General features: G+C 40.9%; 1 protein-coding gene across 1 annotated transcript in view; it reads left to right on the top strand.

Moving 5' to 3' along the window:
* LOC106809200 (rotatin-like) overlaps positions 1-19,588 on the top strand; it is a gene marked incomplete in the record, with an annotated part of 34,322 nt that overhangs the window by 2,848 nt on the left and 11,886 nt on the right. Inside the window, 28 exon segments of the mRNA XM_014812196.1 lie at positions 239-426; positions 641-839; positions 1,032-1,241; positions 1,437-1,521; positions 1,714-1,828; positions 2,141-2,279; positions 2,549-2,666; positions 3,137-3,452; positions 3,706-3,870; positions 4,079-4,288; positions 6,045-6,157; positions 6,454-6,580; positions 7,016-7,141; positions 7,672-7,788; positions 8,149-8,288; positions 8,512-8,677; positions 8,990-9,092; positions 9,723-9,817; positions 10,704-10,824; positions 11,266-11,362; positions 11,617-11,688; positions 12,497-12,700; positions 13,902-14,129; positions 14,768-15,052; positions 15,361-15,486; positions 16,012-16,087; positions 16,428-16,556; positions 16,855-16,965. Coding sequence (XP_014667682.1) covers positions 239-426; positions 641-839; positions 1,032-1,241; positions 1,437-1,521; positions 1,714-1,828; positions 2,141-2,279; positions 2,549-2,666; positions 3,137-3,452; positions 3,706-3,870; positions 4,079-4,288; positions 6,045-6,157; positions 6,454-6,580; positions 7,016-7,141; positions 7,672-7,788; positions 8,149-8,288; positions 8,512-8,677; positions 8,990-9,092; positions 9,723-9,817; positions 10,704-10,824; positions 11,266-11,362; positions 11,617-11,688; positions 12,497-12,700; positions 13,902-14,129; positions 14,768-15,052; positions 15,361-15,486; positions 16,012-16,087; positions 16,428-16,556; positions 16,855-16,965 — 4,181 coding nt within the window.

The following is a 19,588-nucleotide window of genomic DNA, read 5'->3' as shown; positions in this document are numbered from 1 at the left end:
GAAACAGAGTAAAGAAACAATAAGACTGGTAGTAAATACATTTCGTGTTTATTTACCTATATTTTTTTTATTGAGATGTTCCAAGTGCCTGTGGTCGCAACATGTTCATATTCATAGTAGTAATTTATTATCTGATATAGTGAAAATTCCACTTTAATATGTAATACAGTCTAATACACTTATTACTGAGCATTATATGTGAGCAATCACTAATCTTTCATTTATCGCTAATTTTTAGGACATGAACTCGTGGAGATTAGAGAGCGAGCACTGCAGAATATTCTTGCTAAACTCGAGCACGACATTTTGTCAATGGCTGACCTGGTTCAAGAAAGAAAACTCTGCATCAACTTACTAGAATGGTTTAATAAAACTCCATGCCCTATGAAATCTGACGTACTTGGCTTGCTGTATAGATTCTCAAAGGTACCCAATTGGAGTTATATTGTTGAACTATATGGATCCTATTTTAGTCACGCAAGCACCTTTTTTTATGTGAGACTTGCATCTCAATAACATAGAATATTTGATAATGGAATCAGTATTAATTTATGGTTTAGAATCAATATAACGCTATCTATTTGCTTTACATCTTTGGAAAAAGATACAATTTCGTTCAGCACCCTTCGATCTGTTTCAGCACCCTTCATCAAAAGTCCTTCTGATTGACATAGGATCCGTCGACTTTCTGTTACAACTTCGGCCTGACTTAACAATCGAGGACCAGAAACGTGTAGACGAAATATTAGACCAGCTGTTCTGTCTGCCTGATCCTGAAGTGCCACCAAAACCTTCAAGAAGTTGCACATATCAAAGACAGGCGGATGTGAATACAGAAGGTATTCTATGTGGATCAGGATGCATTATATAATGCCATCTTTATTACAGAGAATACCTATGAGGCTATGACAAATATATATATGGAATGATTTTTGTATTTTCGTCTTTTAAGTATCATGCAGAAATACTCCACAGTGTTAACAAAATTTGGTTATGTTTCTTATACTTTCTGTATTGTATACCTATCCTAGGGGAAGTGTGCCAACATGACACCCCACTACAATACACCACGGTGGCACCTAATGAATGGAGAGAGCAATTACGCACAGGATATTGGATGCCAGAGGAAGGGGAAGCTGATTCTGATCCAAATATAAGCCGACTTACTGAAGATTATTTTGGCAATGAAGTCCAATTTTTGCCTAGCCATAATGGAAATGAGAACGAACAGGGTTCACAGGGTGTGTTATCTATGTTTTTGGTGTATAACTGCCAATTTGCTTTCATAGTATCTTTTTAGTAGCTTAGAAAATATAGTCAAAATGTTGGTGTTCTTGTCATTTTCTAATAATAAAGTCCTTAATAGACTATATAATATGTAAAACCTAGAATGATCAAAAAGTGTTCTATCTAACTTATTTGTGTTGTTCGTGCAGGTGCCACGGGGAATTTTAAGATAGTGAGGTTTCCATGGGTGTCACTCACAGCAACAGATGAACATGTGTTGTCGTCAACGGAACGGTACGAAAGCAAATTTTTAACCTATATTTCTTATAATATTGTTGTTTCTCCCCTTCTTGAGCTGTTAAATATGGATGGCAAAAAATAAAAAGTTGCAATACACGACGTTAATATACATTGACACCCCAGCATAACTTTATGATAGGTTACTATCAGCATATGTGTGATAGATGTAAAATTTTGCATTTCTAGATCACTGCATAGTTTAAATGCAGACCATGTGGTCACGTCATGTGAGTTCCTCAAAGATGTCGTAATGCAGGACTTCCCAGCAGAGACATTGCTGCAACGCCCAGCAATCGTACAGGTATACCCATGATATTTTTACCTTACAACTGATACACAAAGCATAAACTGTATAGTATATATGTAACTACTTATAGAATCTTAGGTTTTGTTTCTAAATCCTTTGCAACTACAAAAAATCCTTAATGTACTGGCAACTAAATGTATTTCTCAGTAGCAAAATGTGCAAATACAATAAAAAAAACTTGAAGAAGGTCGTATTCAGTATAAAATATTGCCTCACAAGGTTTATGTCAAAAAGATAGATAGATAAATCATAGATAATCGTAATAGGTAGATAATTTGTTCACTCATTTAAAACTCCATTTGCCAGAGTCTTGCTCTGTTGCTGGATGCCTCCCGAGAAGAGAAAGTTGTCACCTCTGCTGTCAGTTGCCTCTCAGCCTTTACTGTTTACCTGCTGCGAAGGCTCGCATTCTGGAGAGACCCAGCCTTCTTTACGACCAAGACAGGTAGAGTAATTCCCCACTCGAATTGGTCCTGTCATTAAAGCATGAGTATTGTCAGTTATTTGTGAACATGTTAGTTATTGAATGGGTTCATGTATGTTCAAGATAGTAGGTAGTAATGGGTTACAAATGATCGACTAAATATATATGTATGTATATACTTGTATATTTAGTAATAAGGTTATTTTTAATAATTTAGTATGATATATGTTTGTATGTAAAAAAGTAGAAATTCAGTTACAATGTCGATAAGCTACTGTCTACTTTTCTAGACTTTTCCATGTCATTAGAGGAGGTAAGCGAACTGTCCGATGCTAGCTCACATCTTTCCTCCATACAAGATGATGATGATCCAAGACATCGCGGAGATGGTAGAGATCAGGCTTCGGGGTATGGATAATCCATGTGTAGTAGAAGCCAAGGCTCTGTTTTAGAATGAAAATTCACTGCAGGATAATGTTTGATAACCGCTGAGTGTTTAATATTTTGATCGTGTCTTTGTGTACGTCTTCGACGGGCAACGCGATCCTCTTCTCATTACGAGCAATCTCGATGCACATATTATAGTGTAGCGGCTCTTCATCAAATGTTCCTAAAAGGGGGGTGCTGTTCCTCTAGCGGTGCTTACTTCCAGGAGTTTGTTGTCGGGCTCTTTATCAAATGTCATTAAATAGGGGGGGGGGCTGTTCCTCTAGCGGTGCTTACTTCCAGGAGTTCATTGTCAGGCTCTTTATCAAATGTCGCTAAATAGGGGGGTGCTGTTCCTCTAGTGGTGCTTACTTCCAGGAGTTAATTGTCAGGCTTTTCATCAAATGTTCCTAAAAGGGGGGTGCTGTTCCTCTAGCAGTGCTTACTTCCAGGAGTTCGTTGACGGCCTCGAGCAGCTCGCAGAAGGAGCGAAGCACGTTGAACGGAACGATGTCGTCCACCAGCAGCGATCGTCTGTTCGAGGCGGCGGACGTCACCGCAGAGCAGGTCGCCGCCGCCGCCGCTTCCTCGCTGTCGCTGCCGCAGTTCTGCGTCGGCGCGCTGCGTCCGGCCGTGCAGCTGCTGGCGTCGTGCAGCGCCACCGAGTATCCCGGTCCCTGCAAGCTTATGCACTGGCTCACGCTGCTCATGGAGCACTGCATCGATCCCTCCGTGTGGTCGGACCAGAATAGCCTAGCCCAGGATATTGTGAGTATAGTAGCACGAGTGCGAGTAGACGTGGTCGTAATGATATAAGGGTATTCTTCAGGAGCGCTAGCATAGATGTGGTCTGTGAATGCCAATGTAAACACTATAGTATGAACATTAGTGTATATGTACGGTGGGGAGTGAAAACGTAAGGATAATAGTAAGGTTGTTAGTGCAGATGTGGCGTGAGCGTCGTAATGTAAGATTAGCAGCACGTTTGACACTACACTTCTGACTGGTTGGGTTTCGACAGGCACAGAGCCTGGAGTTACTGATAGAGGAAACGGGGAAGCTGGTGCTACAGCTGAACCGTACACCTTACCTAGAGGCTCCAGCTGCAGAAGTCCAACGGATGAAGTACACCTATCTGAGCATCTTCTTCAGCAAGCTGCTGCGCACCGTGACCACTCCTGAGCTGGTGGGCCCTACCTTTGATTGAATACTTTGTCTCTTCCCCGAGTAAACAGTTTGCAAACTCATCGAATCTGCTGTTTATCTTGAGTAAATGATCACCACCCGAATGTCAACCCAATATTGTGCGTGTGCGACTGGCTTCAGCTGTACTCATTTTGAGATATTTTGTATAGAGTCGACGATAGTCAGCTGAACACAATCAAACCTTTCAGGTTGCTGCGACAATGTCCACGACAATCAAGCCACTGCTGATGACCTTGGCCGCAGACGTGTGCCTGGCTGCGTCGTGCCCTGTTGTCAAGGAGACCATCGCAGAGTACTTGCTGGTGACAGACGCTAGTCAGTACCAGCTGTTCAAACGCGGCATCTCGGCTGGAGGCGCAGTCGAATGTTGCTGCAGGCTTCTAATGCTCATGCAGCAGGTATAGGCTCCGTAGGGTTACACGATTCACCCAAATCCACCCCCAAATCCACCAAATCCACCAAATCCACCAAATCCACCCCCAAATCCACCAATCCCCCCCAAAACACCAAATCCACCCGCCGAAAATCCACTGAAATTATCGACACGCTATTCATTTACCACAAATATGATGGCAATCCACTGAAATTCACTGAATTCAGGGGTACAGGACGATCACTCCAAATCCCCCCCCCAATCACCAAATCCACCCCCAAATCCACCAAATCCACCCCAAAATCCACCAAATCCACCCAAATCCATGAAATTACTCGAACGCTATCCAATTTACGAAAATGATGGCAAATCATCTGAAAATTTTCACTGAATTTCAGTGATCTCAGCTTAACCCTAACCTACTAACTCCTAACCCTAACCCTAACCCTAACCTTAACCAAAATCCACTGATTCACGTAAATTGTGGCAAGTGTCAGAGTATTTGGGTGAATTTCAGTGGATTTCTATCATTGGTTAACATTGAGTAGAGTTCGAGTCAATTTTAGATGATTCTGGTGGATTTGGGTGGATTTTGGTGGATTTGGGTGATTTTGGTGGATTTGGGGGTGAATTTGGTGGATTTGGGGGTGGATTTGGTGGATTTGGGGTGGATTTGGTGGATTTGGTGGATTTGGTGCATCGTGTAACCGGCAATCAGTGAATTCTCGTTAACCCTAACCTAACCGCTAACCCGTACCCTAACCTTAAAACCCTAAACCCTACCCTAACCCTAAACCATAACCAAACTCCACTGAATTCACGTAAATTGTGGCAAGTGTCAGAGTTTTTGGTGATATTCAGTGGATTTGCCTACATTTGGGTTAACATTGAGTAAAGAGTTCGTAGTAAATTTTAGTGGATTTGGTGATTTGGGGTGATTTGGTGGATTTGGGGGTGATTTGGTGGATTTTGGGGTGATATTGGTGGATTTGTGGAATTTGGGTGGATTTGGGTGAATCGTGTAACCGGGCTCCGTACTATCTGACCTCATTTAACAAAGTCTCGCTTAACAGATGAAAAAAAGTATATTTATCTCTCGAATACTGTGCAGTAGTGTGTGTGGTATCGTCAAAGAAATCGTCAGTATAAAAATCGAACGTTTTATGATGCCAATACACTGTCACATTTATGGTTTAAAGTTATATGTATCATTATATATCTCTATTATGCACTCTTGATTATATGATATGTACAGTAGACCCCCGAGATACGAACGGCTTGACATACGAATCTTCGAGATAAGAACGACCTCCCGTTGAACGTAATGTATTCGACAAACAAATAAAATTCAACATACGAACGTATTAAGAATCAGTTAATCAGGGCATAGGCCTATTACGCGCTCTTTCGGTGAGTCTGTTTAAGTACGTGACTCATTGAATGTGGTTGTGCTCTCGTGATTGCACTTGCTGTACGTAAATTGCTATACGTCCTATATAGGGTTCGAGATATCAACATATCTGTGGAACGAATTAAATTCGTATCTCGGGGTTCCACTGTATTATACATATTTGATATATATAATTATTTTATTATATATATATATATATATATATATTATCAAATGATTCAGTGAAAGATACCTGCATGTACATGGTGTAAGAATCAGTACTAGGTATACGTGTGTGCAAATGGTGCCTGTAGTGATATTATTCATGGTTGAGTTAATTTAAACTTTCTGTGTGTGCATTATTATACTCGTAACTCTTTATATTTAATAGACAGATGGTCAGGTGAGCCTCAAGTTGCAGCTAGCTAACGATGCTTTACCCAGTCTTTATTATCACCGCTATCTGCCATTTGTGGAGAACTGTATTAAGCTTTGCTCTGACATGTGAGTGTGCATATTATGCCTACATGTGTACATTGTTTGTGTTGTTGCTAATGCTTATTAATGCATTAATTATACTTTATTAGTTATTTTGTGATTGCTTATATTTAGCAGCAAAACTTTACCAGTAATAATAATGTTACATGCAAAATATTTAGTAACAGTTCTTAGATTAGTTCTTGTGGTGATCCGTGGACATTTCTAATGGTAGTCATCACCGTGGCTTACAATTTTTACTTTCAATTCCCTTTTAACAGTTGTAACTGTCAGCATGTCTAATGAATGATATATTCTTATAGTAGCCAGGACACCAATGCCTCGGCAGATTCTGAGATTGAAAGCAAAAAGCTACTGCTAAAGCTGTTGTCCCATTATGACATGGAGCTGCAGATGCATGCCTTACACTCTACTGTAAACATTCTGCAGGTTTGTGGCAAATGCTCAACACAATAGTGCCTTAGTACCGTGTTATAATGACAGGTGACACTGTTAATCGGTTAAAATCGAAATGGCTAACTTGTTTTCCATGCATATGTTGTAGATAATTTTTCAATTATTTAAGTGTAGTATGATATTGCACATGATGGTATTCTTTACTATCTGCACTAACAATACGCGTAGTCTTGTTCCGTACCATATGCATTAGTAATATTTGTGATCATTGGCCATAGTGCCATTACACAAGTTGGTGTGCGGCACTACACTCATACTTACGTTCTTTGCACATGTTGAATGACACTGTGCAAAAGTTCCATTCATCAATAGCTGTACTAAATGCAAATTAAACTCTGTATACACTTGGGCTGTGACAAGAATATAACACAAGCTTTTCTTTCTTTCTTTCTTTCATTCTTCGTGCAGGCGGCTCTACAGGTGAGTGCAGCCGTGGATCCAAGCTCGGTAGCATGTCGGCGTACCTGCTTCCTCATCAATAGAGATGTGCTCTACCACGTCTGCTCTAAGATCATCCCTCATCAACATGTCAAGGTACTAGAAATCATTCAATATGTATAATAGATACCACAATTTCAATGTGTCGTGAATATATGTGATAGCGATTAGGAAGTAGATCGTTAAAATCATGTAGCCTCGCGAAAGTTGTTGGAGATTTCCTACACAGGAGCCGAGCAAAAAGAAATGTCTGTATACGAGAGAATTTGTATCATTTGCGATGTGTTGTTTGTTTTCATATTTTGGCTTTGTCCTTGTTCAATGGTTATTTGTGGTAAAACGTTCAGAATTTCAGCCAGGTTTACTTTATTTTTAGAAGAGTGAGATTTTGGTAAGCACACAAGATAATATACACTATTGTTATTCAGGCAAAATCGCCTGACTTCGAGAAACAATAAGATTTTGCTATCCATTCAAAAATAACTTGTATGTATGACCGTACAGCACAATTTGGCGTGAAAATAGCTACTGCATATATAATTGTTTTCTATCAAGTTGTTTTGAAACTGTGGAATGTAAACGATATCTTTTGCTCACATGTGATTGCGTAAATTGTATACATTTAGGTGTCTCGATATGGTGGCCAGATACTGTTACATTTGCTGAAGAGTCAGCTGCTTATGACCACCTCCATGTGGAGTCAGCTGATGGACCACATCAGTACACTGATGCCGGTACTCCAGGTAAGCAAGCAATAGCAATAGTCAGGAGTACTGGAGCCAGCTAGCACTGCTGGTCACAACAGCTCTCAGCACTTCAGAAGGCATTATCAATTTCACTATCTGATATACTGTACATGTTTGCAGAAGACAAAGTGTGTGTGTGTGATTTTAATGCATGTCATGTCCATATATTTCCTATTTACTCACCCCTGGAAATGAATTTGTTTATGTTCATAAGTTTTATACTCAATCATATTTAATGTCACTCAGTCCACTTCAATATCTCATTTGAAGGCTACAAAGATATCTCAGTGAGGTGGTAGCTAACTGTTACTTAGAGAAAATATTAGAGGTTTCAATCTACAACATTTTTATATACAGGGCTATACGGACAGTAACAGTGATCTTGGGAAGTGTTTGTTACATTTGGTTGAACTGCCATCTGATGGTAACTTTGAGAAGTTATCCAGCCTTGAGGTGTTGAGAGGAAATGTGCGACTGCTTTTCTCCCCGGATCATCGGTGAGACTTGAAGATCAAGCTTAAGTTTGTGTTGAAGCTAAAGTTAATCATTTTCATTTTTCACATGCAGGCTTTTTCATATAAATCTGAAAAATCGTCAGACATGTATACTTAATAGTATACATTAATAGTAATTATTAATAATTAGTAATTAATAGTAGCGTTTATTAAGATTGTAGACGTACTGTACTGCAAATCGTTAAATGTTTGCCATGGCGTGCAGAGTCAGGATAGATGCTGCATCAAGACTCGTGACGATGCTAGCACGCGAGGACAATGCTGCGGAGAAGCACCCAGATCTAACGCACGCGCATGTAGCCTGCCTGCCAAATCTCTTTGTTCTGGAGCATGCGAGAAGCCTCGAGCCCACGTTCGTCTCCGCAATTCAAGTATGCTTGCGTGAAAGTGACGATAGCAGCGTTCAACTAAACGCTGTTATTTCGTGCGTTATCGGGAGTCACCCCTGGCGTGAAATTTGGGAGGATAGTCTAGCATTTAATTAGCTTTACATTAGACCCTATTGAAAATTACATGTCTTGTAATCATATCATAAAAAAGGATTATCGCAAAACATGTTGGTATACGAGCTCCACTATTTAATACCAAACGGATGAGAAACGCCCGTTATGTACGCGTGTTCCTTGGCCTCTAGCTAGTATGTTACTCCAGGTTCATTTTTGATATTTGGCATATGATTATAGGCTGAGGGAATGAGGAAGGTGTGCAGCATTTTCACTTCCGCCGAGAAAACGGATGCATCCATTAGGAAGGTTGCCTGTGATCAGCTGGCTCTTATACTGCAAGGCAAGCATTTCCACATGATCGTGCTGCCAATTCGGCATTGTGACTGTGCATCCTCGGTGACCTCCGATCTGTAGCCAGGTCAAAGATTTTGCCTACCAAGCTCATCCTTGCCACGTTGTGATAACATCAGCTGCTGGCGTTTACTCTGGAAAAGAGTGCCTGTGACTTTCCTTTAAAATATAAATATTCCAGGTGGATGCTGTGTTGTTGTCGGTGCATGTACAAGTGGCTTGTACACGCTTGAATTGTAACGAGACGAGCACTGTAGAGCTAAAGTAGTGATTACTACTATACAAAACAAAATATTTAGTAGCTAAAAAGTCCCACAGTACATCCAAATGTGAAATCGGCTTAAGATCGCAATTATCTACAGACAATTGTCGACATTTCAAGATCGCATTTATCTACAGTTTGTGATTCGATTTAAGATGTATGCGTGTAAGTTTATAAAAAAAGACAGTCATGGCATTCTGTAAAAAGATAATGTAATAAATTGAAAAATGCTATGTAAGAGATAGCCATACGATATTTAATTATTATGTTACTGTTGTAGAATAAACAATGTTAGAATTGATGTCAATGAATGTTGAATACCCTAATTGTTATTCTTGTCTTTTGGGTGTTTTGTAGATGTCACATTGCATCAGGCATCTTTAGAAGTAGATGTCTTGCCCCATGTTCGACAGCATTTGACCTGGGCCCTAGCTAGAGACAGTGATAAAGAGGTGAGTTCTTATAGCGTAGAAATAATATTGCAATTTTAAAATGCCTCATGGATATATATCCTCATTAAATGGATTTCACATATTGTCATGTTGTATGGTGTTATACAGTCAGTTTTTGGTTCTGGGTAAAACCTTTGATAAAAGGTCATAACTTTTTGTTGTAGTAGTTTCACATTTTTAGCTCGCCTTGACATCGTCAAGATGAGCTTTTGCCATGGGGTGTCGTTCGTCGTACGTCTGTCCGTCCGTCAACATTTGGCTACGGTCAACGATAACTCAAGAACCAATTTTCAACTAATTTCAAATTGCATATAGTTGTTACTCCTATGGGAGAGGTTTGAACGTCCTATTTTGGAGCACGCCAGTCGACCTACTTTTCGAGCCACGTCCACTTTTTGGCAAAAATGGAAATGGTCATCTAGATTCATTCGATTTTGTTAAATTTTGGTATATGAATGTGTAAGGCTAGCCCCAAAACAGTTGTTACTCCTATGGGAGCGATGACAACGTCATATTACGTTTATTTCGTCTAACTGGTTAACAACTCTACAATCATACCTATATACGTGTAATATTGTGTTTTAGATTCTTCGTTACAGTAATTTGACTGGAATATTTTATTGTTTTTATTTGCGCGATATTCGAAAACCAAAATAGCGATCATTTAGGCGTAGCGCCATCTCTCGTCAAGATTTCAGACTTTCAGATCTGAAACGTTTATTTTCGCAACAAAACTTATGCATATATCATTATCAAGAGTATATAATGGGAGATATGCTATATAATGGGAGTTCTCCCATATATACTCTTGCTTTATATATCCCCCCTCCCTCTTCTATCACACCCAAGGTTTCATTAAATAAACGGTGATCTGTTGGTTTTTCAGCAAAGTTATATTAAATTCATCCCTGGCTGTGTGAAGATATTAAGGCTCTTGACTCACCACTCATACAGCCTGCGTCATAGCTCTGCTCATGAATCTCTGGTTTACTTCCAACTGCTCAGAGGTATTGAGAATATTAAGAGTGTTCACATATATATGTGTATAACATTAGAGTAAGGGCCACATTTCTTAGTAATCTGTGTAAGAATGGCATCACGTTTGCAATGTAGATCTATAATCTGTTGAAATGGGGAATCCAGAGCTCAATAAATGCATTGTGAGGAGCAGAAGTTTTCCCTTTTCAATTAGAATATCCTATACCGATTATTTATTAGGATTTGTCTGCCATCTGCAGGTTTATACTTTTTTAAAGACGTCTTTTAAGTTATTAGAGGAGATCTTGAGTATACCAAAATATCACTGTATACGCCATATCCCTTCAGAACATTTGCAGAGTTACTGAGCAACAGCTGTAATTTGAACATTGAACGTGAGAACAGTGCAATAGAGTCAAATACATTAGTTCATTACATGTCATTGATACATTGGTTGATATTTTCCGCAGCGGCTCTGATGTATCAGGACGATGCAGAGACGTGTTATGACATCGCTCACCTGCTCATCCTGCTGCTGTTTGACGAGGTTGCTAGCATCGGTGCCACGTGCGTGCTTCTTAGCTCAGCTTCCCTGCATGTTGTTACATCAGTACTCTGTCGGTTATTCTTGAATCTCTACTTGGCTTGGACGATTTTCCTGAGAAGTAGACCGATGAATAATCACGGCTCATCATTACATTTGTATTTTGCGTAGCATCAGTGGTTTGGTTTTTAAGAGGCAGATTCTTTACTTTAAGATGATAAATTGCTCGGGGAGATATAGATAATTGATGCTGTATGCTTATAATGTATGATTTCAGTGTCGAAGGGGAGTCGGATTCAAGCCTCAGTCTTGACAGGGGCTTTTCACTTCCAAGCATTGTTGCTAACCTGTAGGTTTTATTTATATTCATATTTAAACTTTCTTCCGATACGTGTTTTGTGTTTTGTGATGTCAATCTTAGCTAAAAAATGATGCGTGTACTCGTGTACCATTGCTCGGAAACGAATCATCCTTCTGTTCACCATGAACGTTTTTATACTAGTTGCAAATATACACAGTTTTGTGCTAATACACTACTGCGTTAATCTGAACTGAGTGATAGAATTCTAGTCAATGAATTCATTCCTTCCAGCCACTGATTGCTTCCCTGCTACATCACTGAACTGGGAGTTTCCATGTGCTAATTGACGTTTAAACAATCCATGTTATGTGTGCGTGCATGTGTGGGTGCATGAGTATGCGCGCGTGAGCGTGTGGATGCATGCGTGCGTGTAGGTGCATGCGTGCGTGTGCGTGTGTGGGTGCATGCGTGCGTGTGCAGTGTGGGTGCATGAGTATGCGCGCGTGTGCGTGTGTGGGTGCATGAGTATGCGCGCGTGTGCGTGTGTGGGTGCATGAGTATGCGCGCGTGTGCGTGTGTGGGGGCATGAGTATGCGCGCGTGTGCGTGTGTGGGTGCATGAGTATGTGTGCGTGTGCGTGTGTGGGTGCATGAGTGTGCGCGCGTGTGCGTGTGCGTGTGTGGGTGCATGAGTGTGCGCGCGTGGGCGTGTGTGTGCATCCACGCATGTGCGTGCGTGTGCATCACTCTCAACTTGGTGCTGGGCTTGAAGTCGGTTAGCACCCGAGCTTGATTGACACGTGACAGCACAGAGAGCGTACATACGCGGGTAGCATCTCTTTCGTCAATGCTCGCAGGTACAAGCTGCCTTTCAAGCCGACGAGTCACGAGCTGGTGACTACGGCGTGCACGTGTTCGCCCGCTCCCGATCGCGACGAGCTGCTGCAGGATGGCTGGGCAAAGGAGCTGAGGGTGCAGTGGAACGTGTCGTGGCACAACGGCATGGAGGCGCTGGTGGCCTACCTGAGGACTGACGCGGCCAGCCGGCTGCATGTCGAAGAGTACGTCACGCGCTGCATCGAGACTCGATCACAAACGCGTCGTTTCGTTCACTTGTGACCTAGTTTTGTTATTTATTGCCAATTATTTTTTCTCTCTCTCTCCCTCCCTCCCGCTCTCTCCCGGGATATCCGCCCAGCGGCTCAGCGATTCCCTAGCTGTGATAGACGTCGACAGACAGTATGTGGCAAGAGTAGGTATACGTCATGTACACAGACGTGCGTGAACAATTGGCACTAAGTTTGCTTCTAAGCAGTACGGAGACCTGTCTAGCGAATGACTACATAACGTCGCAACATTTTTATATTGCTTTCCTAAAGATCAGGACTGCACATACCGCGTGCAGGGAAGAAAGTAATACTTTTGTTTGGTGTGTTATCTGAACTATATATAGATTAGTAAATGAGGGTGGAGTGAAGGGGGGGGGGATGCCTGTATACAGCAGGCAATCCGCTGTAAGTCCCTCCAGAAAACACAAACTATATGACCATCCATCGTCCTTGAAAGATTTTGGTACACTTCATATCTCATATAGTAACACTGTGAACATATCTATACAATATGGTTCATACATACATACCTATACATATTGTGTATAGATATGATCACGGTGATGCCAATACAACCAACAACTGGTAGAATGATTATACTCGTAATACGTTTACAACTCTGGTGCTTGGTAAACTTCACAAAACGGACCAACATGTCATCAGGAGTGAATAATAATAGATCATTAATTAATAATTAATAAATAATTAATAATATCAAATGTAAAAGTTTGAATTTGGTGTGCGCGCTGAGATGGATATGGTAAAGCGTGGTTGTCTGCATTGTAGCGTTTTCACACTGATCATCATGGTGTATCTGGCAGTTATTTGTACATGGAATACTCAGCACAGTATTTTTTTCATGTAACTGGAAGTCTTGGATAGAGGATCTATGTAATACACGATGTTCGACAATAATTTTAATAGATCACTTTGTTTAGCTTTACCAGCCCAATCCAAATAATTTTAATTAGTATTTTTCTGTGGGGTGCTGCTATTGTAGTAACCACGCTGTGCAACTTTCACTCCATAACACACATAGCTGTGAGCATGATCATGACTCAGACGTCGGACGTCGGACGGCACCGATGGCAATCCTCGCTGATCATTGCCCTCTGAGCTACGATGCTGGGCCGTAATCTCGCGACTCTACCAGTTTTCCAGAGCACCTGAAGCTGTCGGAGGCCGAGGAGGAGGCGGTGATGGCCGGCGCGATTCTCTGCGGTCTCCGACACTCTGTGACGGCGGTGACGAACGCGACGAGTCACGCTGCCGTGAGACAGGCCGTCGGCCGCATGTGCACTTACTTGCTGTTGCGCAGCGCCCACGCTGATGACGCGGTGTATGTGCTGGAGCAAGCCAGCTGGATGGAGGCATTTAGCAGGTTCATTCATCATAATTATTATCATGATTATTATCATGATTATTACTATTATTATTGGCATTATTATTATTATTATTGTTGTTGTTGTTTCTGTTGCTGTGTTTGTGATTGGTGTTCTCGACTTTGGTCAGTTGCATCTTCATTATTCATATCCTCACCAGGAATATAAGGGACATATTGTTGTTATTACTGTTACTGATAATACTATTAAAATTATTGTTAGAAGGCATAAATAAAAACAGATTTGTTTTAATTCACTCCTGTAGGTATTGCTGTTATCCGTTTTTATATATTTATTGATTAAGTGACAGTCTGTTGGTAAACGTGAGAACATGGCCTTGCAAGCTCCTCACTGGCAGTGAATTTTTCTAATTCATCAACAGCGTTTGGCTTTCGTTCTGTTAGAGATATTTTTCTTAGTTGCTAAAGAGCAGTTTTTGCACCATGTATATTGTTGGCTGTGCAAAATTTAGTATTTATTTTTGCGTCATACATCATGTGTGAGAGGATCTGTGTATATGAAATAAATTTTGAAATCGTGGATTCTTGATAAGTTATTTAGTTCACGCTAAATGGCGATTTCAATACATTAGCTATATAACAGGATTATGTCTTCCCATTTCATGCATTCAATGCAGGTTTCTCGAAGTCCAGCCGAATTCCGCGGCAGACGAGGAGCTGGTGAGATATCTGCTGGTTGCCGTGACGACGATGCTGGAAATAGCACCGTCCCTCCCAGAGTCGACACGAACTTGGGCATGGAAAGTGCTGGCAGGCTCGGATAGCTCATTGACCAGTATGCTTCTGCCACCAGGAAGCAGCAGCAGCAGCAGCAGCACCTTGGCTACAGAGTCGCCCTCTAGTAAGGAGCTGCTGGCTTTAGTGAGGGTATACACCTCCAAAGTGTGCATCGATGAACTCCAGTAAGTGTGGCAGAAGCAAACATTTATACTTCTTCAACAAAAATGATTTTCTTTGGCTTACTGACTTCATCAGCTTGTTCACTAGCAGTTTCAAATCACTTCATTTTATTTGCATGTTACAATACTATAATTTTTACACGAATTCTCACTGACTTTATATTACCCCTATCACTTGTGGCTAGTTTCAGAACAGCATTAGTGCGCAGATCTTTGTTTCCTGATTGCTGGAATAATTCTTGCTGCATCAATTGTGTTGTGAAATGAAATTACAGGAAGAAAACCTTTTTCGTTTTTTTTTTTTTGCACAGGAGGCCACCAACTGGAGTTCTTGTACAGAGTCTTCTTGGCCACCTTAACATAGCTGGAGCGACACACTTTTACAACCTTGCTGCACTGGAGAGCACCCTGTCCTGCTTGGTCTATATCACTGCTCGGTAAGGTGCATGTGTAGAAACAGTTGTGGCAGTGTCATTCTTATATGCTCAGCAAGCTTTAACTGGTATGTGGTGATCTTCGATGAATTCTTAATTATACCCCCGCAAACGAAGTTTGAAGAGGGTATATAGGAGGAGTCATCTTACGGTCAGTCGGTCGCTCGGGCGGGCGGGCGGTCGGTCGGTTGGGTCAGTTCGTTGCAAAAGGTTTTGTGGTGCGAACTACTTCCACAGTTTACAAGGGATTCCAATCAAACTTCATACACTTGATCACCATGAAATGTAGATGTGCATGACATTTTTATAGTCGGCAAGGCGTTGCCATGGAAATTTTTATGTTCCGTGTATTCTTTACTCATAATATATGCCACACCATGACCTTCCATTTCCCCTCTGATAAAGCGGTATTGCGGGGGTATTAACCACTATCAGTGATATTTCTAGTTTTTTTATTTAAATGCATAAATTAATAATGCAGTCATTAAATGATGCTTTGTGTTTGAGGTCTGCCTTTCTGACTTTTAGCCCTGGTTGGTCTAAGGGATGTGCAGATGGAGAAGGACTGAAACTCTGCATTGATCTTGTACATGCTTTGATAGAGGTGAGCTAGTGAAGCTGTAACCAGTTCGCTGGTAATTTATTTAATATTTATTGTATTTTAGCTGATCTTATGCCTGGTCTATTACATCAGCATGTAGTAACTCTGATAATTTTCAGTCAGCTTTGAGAAAGCCACCTGATAGGAGGCGAAACGTCAGCTGTACGTTTTCAATCAACACGGTTGAGTAACAATGAACCCAGATAGATCTATTATTCTACCAACCGAATGAACTTATTTAATATGTAGTAACTCTTTTAGTTATTACATCTCAAATCATGACTTGTGTTAATTATATTTTGTTTCGATAATTATGTAATGAATTCCCTCAATTTGGCTTCAGGTGGTGATGTCATTTCACAGAGGAAGAGGTGGAATCTCTATGTCGTTTATGGGATGTGCAGTTACCAGAGCAGCAACTGTATGCCTACAACATGTTGCTTATGAAATGGCCGCCACATTCCCTGAGACTGTGAGTCATTTCCCCGGCTCACCTTAGCAAAGAAATCAGTTGCGCTAAATTGTAAAACCTTGTGTTAAACAGCACATATTAAATGCAGCAATTGTATTATAGTTCTGTTAAATTCTATTGGAGTGACTTCAATATTTGCTCTAAATTAGCATATCTGTTATGATGTTGATTATCTTACCTGGTATTTGGTAAGCATTAGAACAATTGATGGCATTTCGTGTGGTTGACAAGCAACTTCTTATTCTTCTTAATGTAGCTACTAATTCTTCCATTTCAATTTTCTCTTCTTTCATCTAAGAACTGGGAGCAGGAGTGGATCTACACGAGTCCTCCCACGACTTCCTCTGATAAGCAGACAGGACTCGGCTCTTCATGGGTAGTACCACTGTGGGCTTACAGGGATCCTGAGGTAACGTGTCTACAGTCATCAGAGCCCATCTTGTCACCACATCAGCCTATTCATCAGCCTATTCATCACCATATCAACTTGTGATTTTGATACTTTTGTCATTGCCCTCGTAAGATTGTACGATCATAACTGATGGTGTGATTCATATTTTACTTTCTGACCGTCTAAATCCTACGTATGGATTGGATTGACCGATACAAAAGCTCTAGCCAGCATCATGGCGATGTTAATTGCTATGTTATACGGGTTATGCCCTATTACTAAGACAATGCTTGGGCTTAGTCAATAGTAGGTGCTTATAATGCGCTGCTTAGTAATGTAAGTGCTTAGTAATCTGCTTAGTAATGTAGTTGTCCGGCAAAGTCTTTCATTCGGCGTGTATTGCATAAAATGTATATAAGCGGGTCTAGCTTAACCAACTTAATCAACAATATCGAAGGAGCAGTGATCTAATTCATAGACAAATAAGTCAGTTAGGAAATGGAACAGCGATACGTTTGACCATATTAGCGAGGGTGTCTCAAACCTTTTGAACCTCAAGCTGCTTGCTTTTCGTAAGTACCTTATCGTCAATCTATTAAGGAATTGCATTACACACAGGTACGAGCAGCCGGCCTAGCATTGTTGCAGCTCTTACGCAGAGTGTTAACGGTAGGAAGTGATGCTGGCTAGTTGTCCGGATATTCCTGGAGGATTATGGGGAGCAACACTGAGCTACCTACTTGACCACTCAGAGGCCAGCATCGTTCGAGAGCAGGTGTGATTAAGCTTCATTGAGCTGAGCATTTTTCGGGTGAAGATGTGTAGTGTGCTCTCAATTCCTAACTAGGTTTTGTATATATGAATCTTATTTGTAACGAAATTATCGATCGATTGTGTAGTAAGCAGCATTGTTTTGATTAAATTTCCTTAGTTGTAAGTAAAATATTTGTAATAACGCTGTCATGTGCATCTGCGTAAAACAGGTTCATTATATCACATAGTGAGAATCCATGGGGTTCGACTATAAGCCCAATTGTGAAAGTTTTGCTTTGTTTGTGCTTGGATGTAGGCGTCTTTGGTGCTGGTGAATCTCACATCGCAGCCCTTAGCTGAATCTGCTGACTACACTGACCCTCCTGGACGGTGTGGATGAGGAATCTGGCGTAAGGCGTGTTTTCTCCTGATGCATGCTTACTGATATCTGAACAACGTTCCGATGAATCTTGCACATGAACCGAGTGACATCGTCACCCGTACTTAAATGTGTGTCAAAAAAGGGGATTCGCCTATTAAAACCGTTGCCGGACATTCAGTTGTGTTTTTTGTGTAGTCATAAAAGTTCAGTATATTGTTTCTGAGAATGTGGGTATTATAAGGCGTTATCTGCTACAGGTTAGAGTGGTTCGTTGATATTGTGTTTGCAGGTGTCCTTGGTGGTCTGCCAGCACTGCTTGCACTCCTGCATCACACACAATTCTACAACCAGCTGGCAGAACATGCTTGCAGATTTCTATGTTCCGGCTGAGGTTACTTATCACTCTCTGCTAGCTGAAGCTGCAGTGCAACGACTCCTTCAGGTATTTAGATTGCAATGACGGCTAGATCTGTACTTGTGTTATTATCAGTAGAAACTAAATTCAGTAGTTCACTATTTGCGGCGTTATTAATGTTATATGACAGAAATGTAATTGGATGAGCTCCCAACGTGAAGCTATGATATTTTCTATATCATATGAAGTAGTTTGTATGACCAGTTTTTTTTTTTTAGAGAACAGCTTGCCTATTGTCACTGCAGCAGCAAACTTTGGAAGGTTCCCACTTCATACTAAATGCAGTTGCCAATGGGCCGGACTGCACACAACACCTGGTCACGATAACAACAGCACAAGTACTGCCTGCAACTCATGTCCTGTACAGATTATATTACTATATTATATATATATATATAATAGTATATATATTAATAGAACAATGTCACCGGTAACCCTCTCATCACTCAATTCACAGAGAAGTGTCATACCAGTATATAATCAATGTTGACAATCAGATGGTCTCTAGTTTGGGAATGGATCAGATGTAAACTTTTTGCTAGTGTGGTAGAAAGAGAGAGAGAGAGATGATGATGATAATAGTTAAATAAAAAAATGTTTAACAAGTATGATATGAATCATTATTTTCTTGTAATGCTCAGGGATCAAACGAAGAGTGGCTTGAGACGATCGTTCGTCGACGACCGGACTTCTGGCGTGTCCTACAGTCTGAGGCTGGTGCGCGGCGTCAGACTCTTGTGTGTCCGCAGCCTCGGTCGCACCTCTGCCAGCATAATGTGTAATCTAATCAGTCAGCACGAGAGCCGGACACGTCACTTACCTTCGAAGCGGGCGATTAACATCCTGGCCAGTCTCTACTCAGGTACAATGACAATTCCTGTCATGGTTTCACGTAATACTTCGTTGGCAGATCCCAGGAAATTTGGCACACGGCAATACGTCAATTTTGAATCTGAGACAGTGCAGTGCAGTTGCATTGTGGAGAATAATTTCGCTGAAACGCTATTTTACTTGATATATTTTAATATTATATTTTACTAATCATATTTATAAGTTATTAAATGCATATTCAGCATTCATTGAAGGTCTGA

Source organism: Priapulus caudatus, unplaced genomic scaffold (assembly GCF_000485595.1).
Source record: "Priapulus caudatus unplaced genomic scaffold, Priapulus_caudatus-5.0.1 Scaffold336, whole genome shotgun sequence".
Lineage (NCBI taxonomy): Eukaryota > Metazoa > Priapulida > Priapulimorpha > Priapulimorphida > Priapulidae > Priapulus > Priapulus caudatus.
The sequence above is the reverse complement of the archived record's forward strand: the minus strand, read 5'-3'. Positions and strand labels throughout refer to the sequence as shown.